General features: G+C 41.0%; 1 protein-coding gene across 1 annotated transcript in view; it reads right to left on the minus strand.

Moving 5' to 3' along the window:
* The window catches only part of ARFIP2 (ADP ribosylation factor interacting protein 2), a 460071-nt gene that overhangs the window by 398045 nt on the left and 43705 nt on the right, over nucleotides 1–18321 (minus strand). Inside the window, exon 3 of the mRNA XM_053705691.1 lies at nucleotides 1068–1130. Coding sequence (XP_053561666.1) covers nucleotides 1068–1130 — 63 coding nt within the window. The remainder of the gene's footprint in view (nucleotides 1–1067; nucleotides 1131–18321) is intronic.

The following is an 18321-nucleotide window of genomic DNA, read 5'->3' on the forward strand; positions in this document are numbered from 1 at the left end:
TATTTACGATCGTAATAAACATGGCTTACCGGATCCCATAGGGAAAATGACAGCTTCCAGCATTACATCGTCTTGTTAGAATGTGTCATACCTCAAGCAGCAAGAGACTGCTCACTGTTCCCCCAACTGAAGTTAATTGCTCTCAACAGTCCTGTGTGGAACAGCCATGGATTTTAGTGACGGTTGCTAAAATCATTTTCCTCATACAAACAGAAATCTTCATCTCTTTTCTGTTTCTGAGTAAATAGTACATACCAGCACTATTTCAAAATAACAAACTCTTGATTGAATAATAAAAACTACAGTTAAACACTAAAAAACTCTAAGCCATCTCCGTGGAGATGTTGCCTGTACAACGGCAAAGAGAATGACTGGGGTAGGCGGAGCCTAGGAGGGATCATGTGACCAGCTTTGCTGGGCTCTTTGCCATTTCCTGTTGGGGAAGAGAATATCCCACAAGTAAGGATGACGCCGTGGACCGGACACACCTATGTTGGAGAAAGAAAGAACAGAGTAACCCACTCTGGCTTTCCACAAAGGGGTATCAAAGTGTTAAAAGTAAAGCAAATGACTGCCTCCCCGCCTTTAAACTGCTAAAACTACTCTTACTCAAGAGAATAACGTGGACACAACTAAACCCCAATCCTTGCTTGCAGGGAAAAGTACCGATAAAAGGATTAAATTCTTCAGACACTAACTTCACACATCCTCCATTGACAGAGGCAAAGAGAATTACTGGGGGTTATGGGTAAGGCTTTGTTGGGGTGCTCTTTGCCTCCTCCTGCTGGCCAGGAGTTGAATATCCCATTAGTAATTGGAATGACATCATGGACTCTCCATGTCTTAGGAAAGAATTGGTGTGTTAATTGGTTTTACATACAGAGAAGAGTGACGGAATGACACACACAGCAGTATATTAGTGTAACAATGCTCCCATTATTCATGTTAATAGCATCTAAATTAAACAGAGACTTGAAAGCCCCAGAGTGCAGACAGGAAATGCATAAAGAGACAAGCACCCCCCGCATGCAGAAGTTATTAGAGAATAAAAACACAACAGGTGAGACCTTGTCCCTCTGCAGGTAACGACCATAGTCCTAGGAAGTTGGGGTTAAACTGCACAGCAGGTCCTAAACAAAATGACAGATAACCAGATTGTGAGCAGATAAAGGCGCAGTCCTCCTGCCACCAGAAAAGGCTGAATGAGGAGGACACCAGATTGTTTATTAAAGGCGCACGTTTATCATACAGACAGAACACGCAGGTTTACAGCACTTTCCTATTTAATTCCACTATCAAATTTTACATAGTCTTTTATATTCACACTTTTTGGGGTACAAGATCCTACTGAGCACGTGCACAAGGTATATGTATACTAGTCTGTGATTGGCTAATGTCTGTCACATGTACAAGGGGCTGGAAAATGGGCGCAAAAATAAAATTGTCCGAAAGAATTTAAAATTTAAGAAATAAATAAAAGTGTTACTGCCTTGTCTATTTATTATGCACTTGTTAATTATGTAATTCTACTGCATTAAGTGGTCCTTTAACTAGGGAGACAATATACATATATGAAGAGAAAAGGGATAAAGCATCATACAAAATGTTCACGTCACATCAAAACATAATCACCAACACAAACAAGCACGTCAGTAATCATCAGTACATATCACAGCACAATGACAAGCACGTCAGTAATCATCAGTACATATCACAGCACAATGACAAGCCCGTCAGTAATCATCAGTACATATCACAGCACAATGACAAGCACGTCAGTAATCATCAGTACATATCACAGTGACAAGCACGTCAGTAATCATCAGTACAAATCACAGCGACAAGCACGTCAGTAATCATCAGTACATACCACAGCGACAAGCACGTCAGTAATCATCAGCACATATCAGCAACAAGCACGTCAGTAATCATCAGTACATACCACAGCGACAAGCACGTCAGTAATCATCAGTACATATCACAGTGACAAGCACGTCAGTAATCATCAGTACATATCAGCGACAAGCACCTCAGTAATCATCAGTACATATCACAGTGACAAGAATGTCAGTAATCATCAGTACATATCACAGCACAATGACAAGCACGTCAGTAATCATCAGTACATATCACAGTGACAAGCACCTCAGTAATCATCAGTACATATCAGCAACAAGCACGTCAGTAATCATCAGTACATATCACAGCGACAAGCACCTCAGTAATCATCAGTACATATCACAGTGACAAGCACGTCAGTAATCATCAGTACATATCACAGCGACAAGCACCTCAGTAATCATCAGTACATATCACAGTGACAAGCACCTCAGTAATCATCAGTACATATCACAGCGACAAGCACCTCAGTAATCATCAGTACATATCACAGTGACAAGCACGTCAGTAATCATCAGTACATTTCACAGTGACAAGCACCTCAGTAATCATCAGTATATATCACAGTGACAAGCACGTCAGTAATCATCAGCACATATCACAGCACAATGACAAGCCCGTCAGTAATCATCAGTACATATCACAGTGACAAGAATGTCAGTAATCATCAGTACATATCACAGCACAATGACAAGCCCGTCAGTAATCATCAGTACATATCACAGCACAATGACAAGCACGTCAGTAATCATCAGTACATATCACAGTGACAAGCACGTCAGTAATCATCAGTACATATCACAGAGACAAGCACGTCAGTAATCATCAGTACATATCAGCGACAAGCACGTCAGTAATCATCAGTACATATCACAGCGTCAAGCACGTCAGTAATCATCAGCACATATCAGCGACAAGCACGTCAGTAATCATCAGTACATATCACAGCGACAAGCACGTCAGTAATCATCAGTACATATCACAGCGACAAGCACGTCAGTAATCATCAGTACATATCACAGCGACAAGCACGTCAGTAATCAGTACATATCAGCGACAAGCACGTCAGTAATCAGTACATATCAGCAACAAGCACGTCAATAATCATCAGTACATATCACAGCGACAAGCACGTCAGTAATCATCAGTACATATCACAGCGACAAGCACGTCAGTAATCAGTACATATCAGCGACAAGCACGTCAGTAATCATCAGTACATATCAGCAACAAGCACGTCAATAATCATCAGTACATATCACAGCGACAAGCACGTCAGTAATCATCAGTACATATCACAGCGACAAGCACGTCAGTAATCATCAGTACATATCACAGCGACAAGCACGTCAGTAATCATCAGTACATATCACAGCGACATGCACGTCAGTAATCATCAGTACATATCACAGCACAATGACAAGCATGTCAGTAATCATCAGTACATATCACAGCACAATGACAAGCACGTCAGTAATCATCAGTACATATCACAGTGACAAGCACGTCAGTAATCATCAGTACATATCACAGTGACAAGCATGTCAGTAATCATCAGTACATATCACAGCGACAAGCATGTCAGTAATCATCAGTACATATCACAGTGACAAGCACGTCAGTAATCATCAGTACATATCACAGTGACAAGCACGTCAGTAATCATCAGTACATATCACAGTGACAAGCACGTCAGTAATCATCAGTACATATCACAGTGACAAGAACGTCAGTATTCATCAGTACATCACAGTGACAAGCACGTCAGTAATCATCAGTACATATCACAGCACAATGACAAGCATGTCAGTAATCATCAGTACATATCACAGCGACAAGCACGTCAGTAATCATCAGTACGTATCACAGCGACAAGCACCTCAGTAATCATCAGTACATATCACAGCGACAAGCACGTCAGTAATCATCAGTACATATCACAGCGACAAGCATGTCAGTAATCATCAGTACATATCACAGCGACAAGCACGTCAGTAATCATCAGTACATTTCACAGTGACAAGCAAGTCAGTAATCATCAGCACATATCACAGCACAATGACAAGCACGTCAGTAATCATCAGTACATATCACAGTGACAAGAATGTCAGTAATCATCAGTACATATCAGCAACAAGCACGTCAGTAATCATCAGTACATATCACAGTGACAAGCACGTCAGTAAAATCATCAGTACATATCACAGTGACAAGCACGTCAGTAATCATCAGTACATATCACAGTGACAAGCACGTCAGTAATCATCAGTACATATCACAGCGACTAGCACGTCAGTATTCATCAGTACATATCACAGCGACAAGCACGTCAGTAATCATCAGTACATATCACAGCGACAAGCACGTCAGTATTCATCAGTACATCACAGTGACAAGCACTTCAGTAATCATCAGTACATATCACAGCGACAAGCACGTCAGTAATCATCAGTACATATCACAGCGACAAGCATGTCAGTAATCATCAGTACATATCACAGCGACAAGCACGTCAGTAATCATCAGTACATATCACAGCGACAAGCACGTCAGTAATCATCAGTACATATCACAGCACAATGACAAGCCCGTCAGTAATCATCAGTACATATCACAGCGACAAGCACGTCAGTAAAATCATCAGTACATATCACAGTGACAAGCACGTCAGTAATCATCAGTACATATCACAGTGACAAGCACGTCAGTATTCATCAGTACATATCACAGCGACAAGCACGTCAGTAATCATCAGTACATACCACAGCGACAAGCACGTCAGTAATCATCAGTACATATCACAGCGACAAGCACGTCAGTAAAATCAGCAGTACATATCACAGTGACAAGCACGTCAGTAATCATCAGTACATATCAGCGACAAGCACGTCAGTAATCATCAGTACATATCAGCGACAAGCACGTCAGTATTCATCAGTACATATCACAGCGACAAGCACGTCAGTATTCATCAGTACATATCACAGCGACAAGCACGTCAGTAATCATCAGTACATACCACAGCGACAAGCACGTCAGTAAAATCATCAGTACATATCAGCGACAAGCACGTCAGTAATCATCAGTACATATCACAGCGACAAGCACGTCAGTAATCATCAGTACATATCACAGCGACAAGCATGTCAGTAATCATCAGTACATATCACAGCGACAAGCACGTCAGTAATCATCAGTACATATCACAGCGACAAGCATGTCAGTAATCATAGGTACATATCACAGCGACAAGCACGTCAGTAATCATCAGTACATATCACAGCACAATGACAAGCACGTCAGTAATCATCAGTACATATCACAGTGACAAGCACGTCAGTAATCATCAGTACATATCACAGCACAGTGACAAGCCCGTCAGTAATCATCAGTACATATCACAGCGACAAGCCCGTCAGTAATCATCAGTACAACAGTAATCATCAGTACATATCACAGCACAATGACAAGCACGTCAGTAATCATCAGTATATATCACAGCACAATGACAAGCCCGTCAGTAATCATCAGTACATATCACAGCACAATGACAAGCCCGTCAGTAATCATCAGTACATATCACAGCACAATGACAAGCCCGTCAGTAATCATCAGTACATATCACAGCACAATGACAAGCCCGTCAGTAATCATCAGTACATATCACAGCACAATGACAAGCCCGTCAGTAATCATCAGTACATATCACAGCACAATGACAAGCACGTCAGTAATCATCAGTACATATCACAGCACAATGACAAGCCCGTCAGTAATCATCAGTACATATCACAGCACAATGACAAGCCCGTCAGTAATCATCAGTACAACAGTAATCATCAGTACATATCACAGCACAATGACAAGCCCGTCAGTAATCATCAGTGCATATCACAGCACAATGAAAAGCCCGTCAGTAATCATCAGTACATATCACAGCACAATGACAAGCACGTCAGTAATCATCAGTACATATCACAGCACAATGACAAGCCCGTCAGTAATCATCAGTACATATCACAGCACAATGACAAGCCCGTCAGTAATCATCAGTACATATCACAGCACAATGACAAGCCCGTCAGTAATCATCAGTACATATCAACATATACAAATGGAATCCACAGCACCAATTAGGTAAAAGAAAATACCTTTATTTTCACATTACATGCAAGCATGTAATGTGAAAATAAAGGTATTTTCTTTTACCTAATTGGTACTGTGGATTCCATTTGTCTATGTTGCTGTAAGGGTGGCAGTAACCCTTTCTCCACGGGCATCATACAGAACTAAAACCTGCTTTAAGGAACCAACAGGTGCTGTACTCATTTACTACTTTTGTACATCAGTACATATCACAGCACAATGACAACCACGTCAGTAATCATCAGTACATATCACAGCACAATGACAACCACATCAGTAATCATCAGTACAACAGTAATCATCAGTACATATCACAGCACAATGACAAGCCCGTCAGTAATCATCAGTACATATCACAGCACAATGACAAGCCCGTCAGTAATCATCAGTACATATCACAGCACAATGACAAGCCCGTCAGTAATCATCAGTACATATCACAGCACAATGACAAGCCCGTCAGTAATCATCAGTACATATCACAGCACAATGACAAGCCCGTCAGTAATCATCAGTACATATCACAGCACAATGACAAGCCCGTCAGTAATCATCAGTACATATCACAGCACAATGACAAGCCCGTCAGTAATCATCAGTACATATCACAGCACAATGACAAGCCCGTCAGTAATCATCAGTACATATCACAGCACAATGACAAGCCCGTCAGTAATCATCAGTACATATCACAGCACAATGACAAGCCCGTCAGTAATCATCAGTACATATCACAGCACAATGACAAGCACGTCAGTAATCATCAGTACAACAGTAATCATCAGTACATATCACAGCACAATGACAAGCCCATCAGTAATCATCAGTACATATCACAGCACAATGACAAGCCCGTCAGTAATCATCAGTACATATCACAGCACAATGACAACCACGTCAGTAATCATCAGTACAACAGTAATCATCAGCACATATCACAGCACAATGACAAGCCCGTCAGTAATCATCAGTACATATCACAGCACAATGACAAGCACGTCAGTAATCATCAGTACATATCACAGCACAATGACAAGCCCATCAGTAATCATCAGTACATATCACAGCACAATGACAACCACGTCAGTAATCATCAGTACAACAGTAATCATCAGTACATATCACAGCACAATGACAAGCCCGTCAGTAATCATCAGTACATATCACAGCACAATGACAAGCCCGTCAGTAATCATCAGTACATATGACAGCACAATGACAAGCCCGTCAGTAATCAGTATATATCACAGCACAATGACAAGCACGTCAGTAATCATCAGTACATAACACAGCGACAAGCACGTCAGTAATCATCAGTACAACAGTAATCATCAGTACATATCACAGCACAATGACAAGCCCGTCAGTAATCATCAGTACATATCACAGCACAATGACAAGCCCGTCAGCAATCATCAGTACATATCACAGCACAATGACAAGCCCGTCAGTAATCATCAGTACAACAGTAATCATCAGTACATATCACAGCACAATGACAAGCCCGTCAGTAATCATCAGTACATATCACAGCACAATGACAAGCCTGTCAGTAATCATCAGTACATATCACAGCACAATGACAAGCACGTCAGTAATCATCAGTACATATCACAGCGACAAGCACATCAGTAATCATCAGTACAACAGTAATCATCAGTACATATCACAGCACAATGACAAGCCGTCAGTAATCATCAGTACATATCACAGCACAATGACAAGCCCGTCAGTAATCATCAGTACATATCACAGCACAATGACAAGCCCGTCAGTAATCATCAGTACATATCACAGCACAATGACAAGCACGTCAGTAATCATCAGTACATATCACAGCGACAAGCACGTCAGTAATCATCAGTACAACAGTAATCATCAGTACATATCACAGCACAATGACAAGCACGTCAGTAATCATCAGTACAACAGTAATCATCAGTACATATCACAGCACAATGACAAGCCCGTCAGTAATCATCAGTACATATCACAGCACAATGACAAGCCCGTCAGTAATCATCAGTACATATCACAGCACAATGACAAGCACGTCAGTAATCATCAGTACAACAGTAATCATCAGTACATATCACAGCACAATGACAAGCCCGTCAGTAATCATCAGTACATATCACAGCACAATGACAAGCACGTCAGTAATCATCAGTACATATCACAGCACAATGACAAGCACGTCAGTAATCATCAGTACATATCACAGCACAATGACAAGCACGTCAGCAATCATCAGTACATATCACAGCACAATGACAAGCACGTCAGTAATCATCAGTACATATCACAGCACAATGACAAGCCCGTCAGTAATCATCCATCAGTACAACAGTAATCATCAGTACATATCACAGCACAATGACAAGCACGTCAGTAATCATCAGTACATATCACAGCACAATGACAAGCACGTCAGTAATCATCAGTACATATCACAGCACAATGACAAGCACGTCAGTAATCAACAGTACAAATCACAGCACAATGACAGCAACGTCAGTAATCCATCAGTACATATCACAGCACAATGACAAGCCCGTCAGTAATCATCAGTACATATCACAGCACAATGACAAGCCCGTCAGTAATCATCAGTACATATCACAGCACAATGACAAGTCCGTCAGTAATTATCAGTACATATCACAGCACAATGACAAGCACGTCAGTAATCATCAGTACATATCACAGCACAATGACAAGCATGTCAGTAATCATCAGTACATATCACAGCACAATGACAAGCCCGTCAGTAATCATCCATCAGTACAACAGTAATCATCAGTACATATCACAGCACAATGACAAGCCCGTCAGTAATCATCAGTACATATCACAGCACAATGACAAGTCCGTCAGTAATTATCAGTACATATCACAGCACAATGACAAGCCCGTCAGTAATCATCAGTACATATCACAGCACAATGACAAGCCCGTCAGTAATCATCAGTACATATCACAGCACAATGACAAGCACGTCAGTAATCATCAGTACATATCACAGCACAATGACAAGCACGTCAGTAATCATCAGTACATATCACAGCACAATGACAAGCCCGTCAGTAATCATCAGTACATATCACAGCACAATGACAAGCACGTCAGTAATCATCAGTACATATCACAGCACAATGACAAGCCCGTCAGTAATCATCAGTACATATCACAGCACAAAGACAAGCCCGTCAGTAATCATCAGTACATTTCACAGCACAATGACAAGCCCCGTCAGTAATCATCAGTACATATCACAGCACAATGACAAGCCCGTCAGTAATCATCAGTACATATCACAGCACAATGACAAGCCGTCAGTAATCATCAGTACATATCACAGCACAATGACAAGCACGTCAGTAATTATCAGTACATATCACAGACAATGACAAGCCCGTCCAGTAATCATCAGTACATATCACAGCACAATGACAAGCCCGTCAGTAATCATCAGTACATATCACAGCACAATGACAAGCCCGTCAGTAATCATCAGTACATATCACAGCACAATGACAAGCACGTTGGTAATCATCAGTACATATCACAGCACAATGACAAGCACGTCAGTAATCATCAGTACATATCACAGCACAATGACAAGCACGTCAGTAATCATCAGTACATATCACAGCACAATGACAAGCACGTCAGTAATCATCAGTACATATCACAGCACAATGACAAGCCCGTCAGTAATCATCCATCAGTACAACAGTAATCATCAGTACATATCACAGCACAATGACAAGCACGTCAGTAATCATCAGTACATATCACAGCACAATGAGAAGCCCGTCAGTAATCATCAGTACATATCACAGCACAATGACAAGCACGTCAGTAATCATCAGTACAACAGTAATCATCAGTACATATCACCAGCACAATGACAACAGCCCGTCAGTAATCATCAGTACATATCACAGCACACATGGACAAGCCCGTCAGTAATCATCAGTACATATCACAGGCACAATGAAAACCAAGTCAGATAATCATCAGTACATATCACAGAAACAATGACAAGTCCGTCAGTAATCATCAGTACATACTCACAGCACAATGACTAGCCCGTCAGTAATCATCAGTACATATCACAGCACAATGACAAGCCCGTCAGTAATCATCAGTACATATCACAGCACAATGACACAGCACCGTCAGTAATCATCAGTCACAACAGTTACTCATCAGCTCATATCACAGCACAATGACAAGCACATCAGTAATCATCAAGTACATATCACAGCACAGTGACAAGCCCGTCAGTACACTCATCAGTAACATATCACAGCACAATGACAAAGCCCGTCAGTAATCATCAGTACATATCACAGCACAATGACAAGACCGTCAGTAATCATCAGTACAATATCACAGCACAATGACAAGCCTGTCAGTAATCATCAGTACATATAACAGCACAATGACAAGCACGTCAGTAATCATCAGTACATATCACAGCACAATGACAAGCCCGTCAGTAATCATCAGTACTTATAACAGCACAATGACAAGCCGTCAGTAATCATCTCAGTACATATCACACGCACAATGACAAGCACGTCAGTAATCATCAGCTACATATCACAGCACAATGACAAGCACGTCAGTAATCATCAGTTACATATCACAGCACAATGACAAGCCAGTCAGTAATCATCAGTACATATCACAGCACAATGACAAGCACGTCAGTAATCTCATCAGTACAACAGTAATCATCAGTACATATCACAGCACAATGACAAGCACGTCAGTAATCATCAGTACACTATCACAGCACAATGACAAGCAGTCAGTAATCAGTTCAAAAGTACAACAGTAATCATCAGTACATATCACAGCACAATGACAAGCCGTCAGTAATCATCAGTACATATCACAGCACAATGACAAGCACGTCAGTAATCATCAGTACATATCACAGCACAATGACAAGCCCGTCAGTAATCATCAGTACATATCACAGCACAATGACAAGCCCGTCAGTAATCATCAGTACATATCACAGCACAATGACAAGCACGTCAGTAATCATCAGTACAACAGTAATCATCAGCGCATATCACAGCACAATGACAAGCACATCAGTAATCATCAGTACATATCACAGCACAGTGACAAGCACGTCAGTAATCATCAGTACATATCACAGCACAATGACAAGCCCGTCAGTAATCATCAGTACATATCACAGCACAATGACAAGACCGTCAGTAATCATCAGTACATATCACAGCACAATGACAAGCACGTCAGTAATCATCAGTACAACAGTAATCATCAGTACATATCACAGCACAATGACAAGCCCGTCAGTAATCATCAGTACATATCAGAGCACAATGACAAGCACGTCAGTAATCATCAGTACAACAGTAATCATCAGTACATATCACAGCACAATGACAAGCCCGTCAGTAATCATCAGTACATATCACAGTACAATGACAAGCACGTCAGTAATCATCAGTACATATCACAGCACAATGACAAGCACGTCAGTAATCATCAATACATATCACAGCGACAAGCACGTCAGTAATCATCAGTACAACAGTAATCATCAGTACATATCACAGCACAATGACAAGCCCGTCAGTAATCATCAGTACATATCACAGCACAATGACAAGCCCGTCAGTAATCATCAGTACATATCACAGCACAATGACAAGCACGTCAGTAATCATCAGTACATATCACAGCACAATGACAAGCCCGTCAGTAATCATCAGTACATATCACAGTACAATGACAAGCCCGTCAGTAATAATCAGTACATATCACAGCACAATGACAAGCACGTCAGTAATCATCAGTACATATCACAGCACAATGACAAGCACGTCAGTAATCATCAGTACATATCAAAGCACAATGACAAGCACGTCAGTAATCATCAGTACAACAGTAATCATCAGTACATATCACAGCACAATGACAAGCACGTCAGTAATTATCAGTACATATCACAGCACAATGACAAGCACGTCAGTAATCATCAGTACATATCACAGCGACAAGCCCGTCAGTAATCATCAGTACATATCACAGCACAATGACAAGCCCGTCAGTAATCATCAGTACATATCACAGCACAATGACAAGCCCGTCAGTAATCATCAGTACATATCACAGCACAATAACAAGCACGTCAGTAATCATCAGTACATATCACAGCACAGTGACAAGCCCGTCAGTAATCAGTACAACAGTAATCATCAGTACATATCACAGCACAATGACAAGCACGTCAGTAATTATCAGTACATATCACAGCACAATGACAAGCACGTCAGTAATCATCAGTACATATCACAGCGACAAGCACGTCAGTAATCATCAGTACATATCAGCAACAAGCACGTCAGTAATCATCAGTACATATCACAATGACAAGCACGTCAGTAATCATCAGTACATATCACAGCGACAAGCACGTCAGTAATCATCAGTACATATCACAGCACAATGACAAGCCCGTCAGTAATCATCAGTACATATCACAGCACAATGACAAGCACGTCAGTAATCATCAGTACAACAGTAATCATCAGTACATATCACAGCACAATGACAAGCCCGTCAGTAATCATCAGTACATATCACAGCACAATGACAAGCACGTCAGTAATCATCAGTACATATCACAGTGACAAGCACGTCAGTAATCATCAGTACATATCACAGCACAATGACAAGCACGTCAGTAATCATCAGTACATATCACAGCACAATGACAAGCACGTCAGTAATTATCAGTACATATCACAGCACAATGACAAGCACGTCAGTAATCATCAGTACATATCACAGCGACAAGCCCGTCAGTAATCATCAGTACATATCACAGCACAATGACAAGCCCGTCAGTAATCATCAGTACATATCACAGCACAATGACAAGCCCGTCAGTAATCATCAGTACATATCACAGCACAATAACAAGCACGTCAGTAATCATCAGTACATATCACATCACAGTGACAAGCCCGTCAGTAATCAGTACAACAGTAATCATCAGTACATATCACAGCACAATGACAAGCACGTCAGTAATTATCAGTACATATCACAGCACAATGAAAAGCACGTCAGTAATCATCAGTACATATCACAGCGACAAGCACGTCAGTAATCAGTACATATCAGCAACAAGCACGTCAGTAATCATCAGTACATATCACAATGACAAGCACGTCAGTAATCATCAGTACATATCACAGCGACAAGCACGTCAGTAATCATCAGTACATATCACAGCGACAAGCACGTCAGTAATCATCAGTACATATCACAGCGACAAGCACGTCAGTAATCATCAGTACATATCACAGCACAATGACAAGCACGTCAGTAATCATCAGTACAACAGTAATCATCAGTACATATCACAGCACAATGACAAGCCCGTCAGTAATCATCAGTACATATCACAGCACAATGACAAGCACGTCAGTAATCATCAGTACATATCACAGCCTGAACAAGCACGTCAGTATCATCAGTACATATCACAGCACAATGACAAGCACGTCAGTACATCATCAGTACATACTCACAGTGACCAAGCACTTCAGTAATCATCAGTACATATCACAGCACCATTACAAGCACGTCAGTAATCATCAGTACAGTATCCCAGCACAATGACAAGCCCGTCAGTATCTTCAGTACATATCACAGCCACAATGACAAGCACGTCAGTTAATCATCAGTAACATATCACAGCACAATGACAAGCCCGTCAGTAATCTTCAGTACATATCACAGCACAATGACAAGCCCGTCAGTAATCATCAGTACATATCACAGCACAATGACAAGCACGTCAGTAATCATCAGTACATATCACAGCACAATGACAAGCACCGTCAGTAATCATCAGTAGCATATCACACACATGACAAGCCCTGTCAGTATCATCAGTACATTCACAGCAACAATGACAAGCCTGTCAGGGGGGTTTGAATTATCAGATACATATCCCAGCACAATGACAAGCTCGTCAGTATTCATCAGTACATATCAAAGCACAATGACATGCACGTCAGTAATCATCAGTACATATCACAAGCACAATGGACAAGCCCGTCAGTAATTCAGTCCATATCAGCAATGACAAGACGAGTAATCATCAGTACATATCACAGCACAATGACAAGCCGTCAGTAATCATCAGTACATATCACTGCTCAATTGGACAAGCACAGACAGTAATTAATCAGTACATATCACAGCACAATGACAAGCCCGTCAGTAATCATCAGTACATATCACAGCACAATGACAAGCCCGTCAGTATTCATCAGTACATATCAACAGCACAATGACAAGCACGTCAGTAATCCTCAGTACATATCACGAGCACAATGACAAGCACGTCTAGTAATCATCAGTACAACAGTAATCATCAGTACATATCACAGCACAATGACAAGCACGTCAGTAATCATCAGTACATATCACAGCACAATGACAAGCACGTCAGTAATCATCAGTAGATATCACAATGACAAGCACGTCAGTAATCATCAGTACATATCACAGCACAATGACAAGCACGTCAGTAATCATCAGTACATATCAAAGCACAATGACAAGCACGTCAGTAATCATCAGTACAACAGTAATCATCAGTACATATCACAGCACAATGACAAGCACGTCAGTAATTATCAGTACATATCACAGCACAATGACAAGCACGTCAGTAATCATCAGTACATATCACAGCCGACAAGCCCGTCAGTAATCATCAGTACATATCACAGCACAATGGACAAGCCCGTCAGTAATCATCAGTACATATCACAGCACAATGACAAGCCCGTCAGTAATCATCAGTACATATCACAGCACAATAACAAGCACGTCAGTAATCATCAGTACATATCACAGCACAATGACAAGCCCGTCAGTAATCCAGTACAACAGTAATCATCAGTACATATCACAGCACAATGACAAGCACGTCAGTAATCATCAGTACATATCACAGCACAATGACAAGCACGTCAGTAATCATCAGTACATATCACAGCGACAAGCACGTCAGTAATCATCAGTACATATCAGCAACAAGCACGTCAGTAATCATCAGTATATATCACAATGACAAGCACGTCAGTAATCATCAGTACATATCACAGCGACAAGCACGTCAGTAATCATCAGTACATATCACAGCACAATGACAAGCCCGTCAGTAATCATCAGTACATATCACAGCACAATGACAAGCACGTCAGTAATCATCAGTACAACAGTAATCATCAGTACATATCACAGCACAATGACAAGCCCGTCAGTAATCATCAGTACATATCACAGCACAATGACAAGCACGTCAGTAATCATCAGTACATATCACAGTGACAAGCACGTCAGTAATCATCAGTACATATCACAGCACAATGACAAGCACGTCAGTAATCATCAGTACATATCACAGTGACAAGCACGTCAGTAATCATCAGTACATATCACAGCACAATGACAAGCACGTCAGTAATCATCAGTACATATCACCAGCGACAAGCCCGTCAGTAATCATCAGTAACATATCACAGCACTCAATGACACAGCCCCGTCAGTAATCATCAGTACATATCCACAGCACAATGACAAGCCCCGTCAGTAATCATCGAGTACATATCACAGCACAATAACAAGCACGTCAGTAATCATCAGTACATATCACAGCACAGTGACAAGCCCGTCAGTAATCAGTACAACAGTAATCATCAGTACATATCACAGCACAATGACAAGCACGTCAGTAATCATCAGTACATATCACAGCACAATGACAAGCACGTCAGTAATCATCAGTACATATCACAGCGACAAGCACGTCAGTAATCATCAGTACATATCAGCAACAAGCACGTCAGTAATCATCAGTAAATATCACAATGACAAGCACGTCAGTAATCATCAGTACATATCACAGCGACAAGCACGTCAGTAATCATCAGTACATATCACAGCGACAAGCACGTCAGTAATCATCAGTACATATCACAGCGACAAGCACGTCAGTAATCATCAGTACATATCACAGCACAATGACAAGCACGTCAGTAATCATCAGTACAACAGTAATCATCAGTACATATCACAGCACAATGACAAGCAGTCAGTAATCATCAGTACATATCACAGCACAATGACAAGCACGTCAGTAATCATCAGTACATATCACAGTGACAAGCACGTCAGTAATCATCAGTACATATCACAGCACAATGACAAGCACGTCAGTAATCATCAGTACATATCACAGTGACAAGCACAGTCAGCTAATCATCAGTACATATCACAGCACAATGACAAGCACGTCAGTAATCATCAGTACATATCACAGCACAATGACAAGCCCCGTCAGTAATCATCAGTACATATCCACAGCACAATGACAAGCACGTCAGTAATCATCAGTACATATCACAGCACAATGACAAGCCGTCAGTAATCATCAGTACATATCACAGCACAATGACAAGCCCGTCAGTAATCATCAGTACATATCACAGCACACTGACAAGCACGTCAGTAATCATCAGTACATATCACAGCACAATGACAAGCACGTCAGTAATCATCAGTACAACAGTAATCATCAGTACATATCACAGCACAATGACAAGCACGTCAGTAATCATCAGTACATATCACAGCACAATGACAAGCACGTCAGTAATCATCAGTAGATATCACAATGACAAGCATGTCAGTAATCATCAGTACATATCACAGCACAATGACAAGCCCGTCAGTAATCATCAGTACATATCACAGCACAATGACAAGCACGTCAGTAATCATCAGTACATATCACAGCACAATGACAAGCACGTCAGTAATCATCAGTAGATATCACAATGACAAGCATGTCAGTAATCATCAGTACATATCACAGCACAATGACAAGCCCGTCAGTAATCATCAGTACATATCGCAGCACAATGACAAGCACGTCAGTAATCATCAGTACATATCACAGCACAATGACAAGCACGTCAGTAATCATCAGTACATATCACAGCACAATGACAAGCACGTCAGTAATCATCAGTACATATCACAGAACAATGACAAGCACGTCAGTAATCATCAGTACATATCACAGCACAATGACAAGCCCGTCAGTAATCATCAGTAGATATCACAGCACAATGACAAGCACGTCAGTAATCAGTAGATATCACAGCACAATGACAAGCACGTCAGTAATCATCAGTAGATATCACAATGACAAGCACGTCAGTAATCATCAGTAGATATCACAATGACAAGCCCGTCAGTAATCATCAGTACATATCACAGCACAATGACAAGCACGTCAGTAATCATCAGTACATATCACAGCACAATGACAAGCACGTCAGTAATCATCAGTAGATATCACAATGACAAGCCCGTCAGTAATCATCAGTACATATCACAGCACAATGACAAGCACGTCAGTAATCATCAGTACATATCACAGCACAATGACAAGCCCGTCAGTAATCATCAGTAGATATCACAATGACAAGCACGTCAGTAATCATCAGTAGATATCACAATGACAAGCACGTCAGTAATCATCAGTAGATATCACAATGACAAGCCCGTCAGTAATCATCAGTACATATCACAGCACAATGACAAGCACGTCAGTAATCGTCAGTACATATCACAGCACAATGACAAGCACGTCAGTAATCATCAGTACATATCACAGCACAATGACAAGCACGTCAGTAATCATCAGTACATATCACAGCACAATGACAAGCACGTCAGTAATCATCAGTACATATCACAGCACAATGACAAGCACGTCAGTAATCATCAGTACATATCACAGCACAATGACAAGCACGTCAGTAATCATCAGTACATATCACAGCACAATGACAAGCACGTCAGTAATCATCAGTACATATCACAGCACAATGACAAGCACGTCAGTAATCATCAGTACATATCACAGCACAATGACAAGCCCGTCAGTAATCATCAGTACATATCACAGCACAATGACAAGCCCGTCAGTAATCATCAGTACATATCACAGCACAATGACAAGCACGTCAGTAATCATCAGTACAACAGTAATCATCAGTACATATCACAGCACAATGACAAGCACGTCAGTAATCATCAGTACATATCACAGCACAATGACAAGCACGTCAGTAATCATCAGTACAACAGTAATCATCAGTACATATCACAGCACAATGACAAGCATGT

This window comes from Bombina bombina, chromosome 3 (assembly GCF_027579735.1).
Source record: "Bombina bombina isolate aBomBom1 chromosome 3, aBomBom1.pri, whole genome shotgun sequence".
Taxonomy (NCBI): Eukaryota; Metazoa; Chordata; class Amphibia; order Anura; family Bombinatoridae; genus Bombina; species Bombina bombina.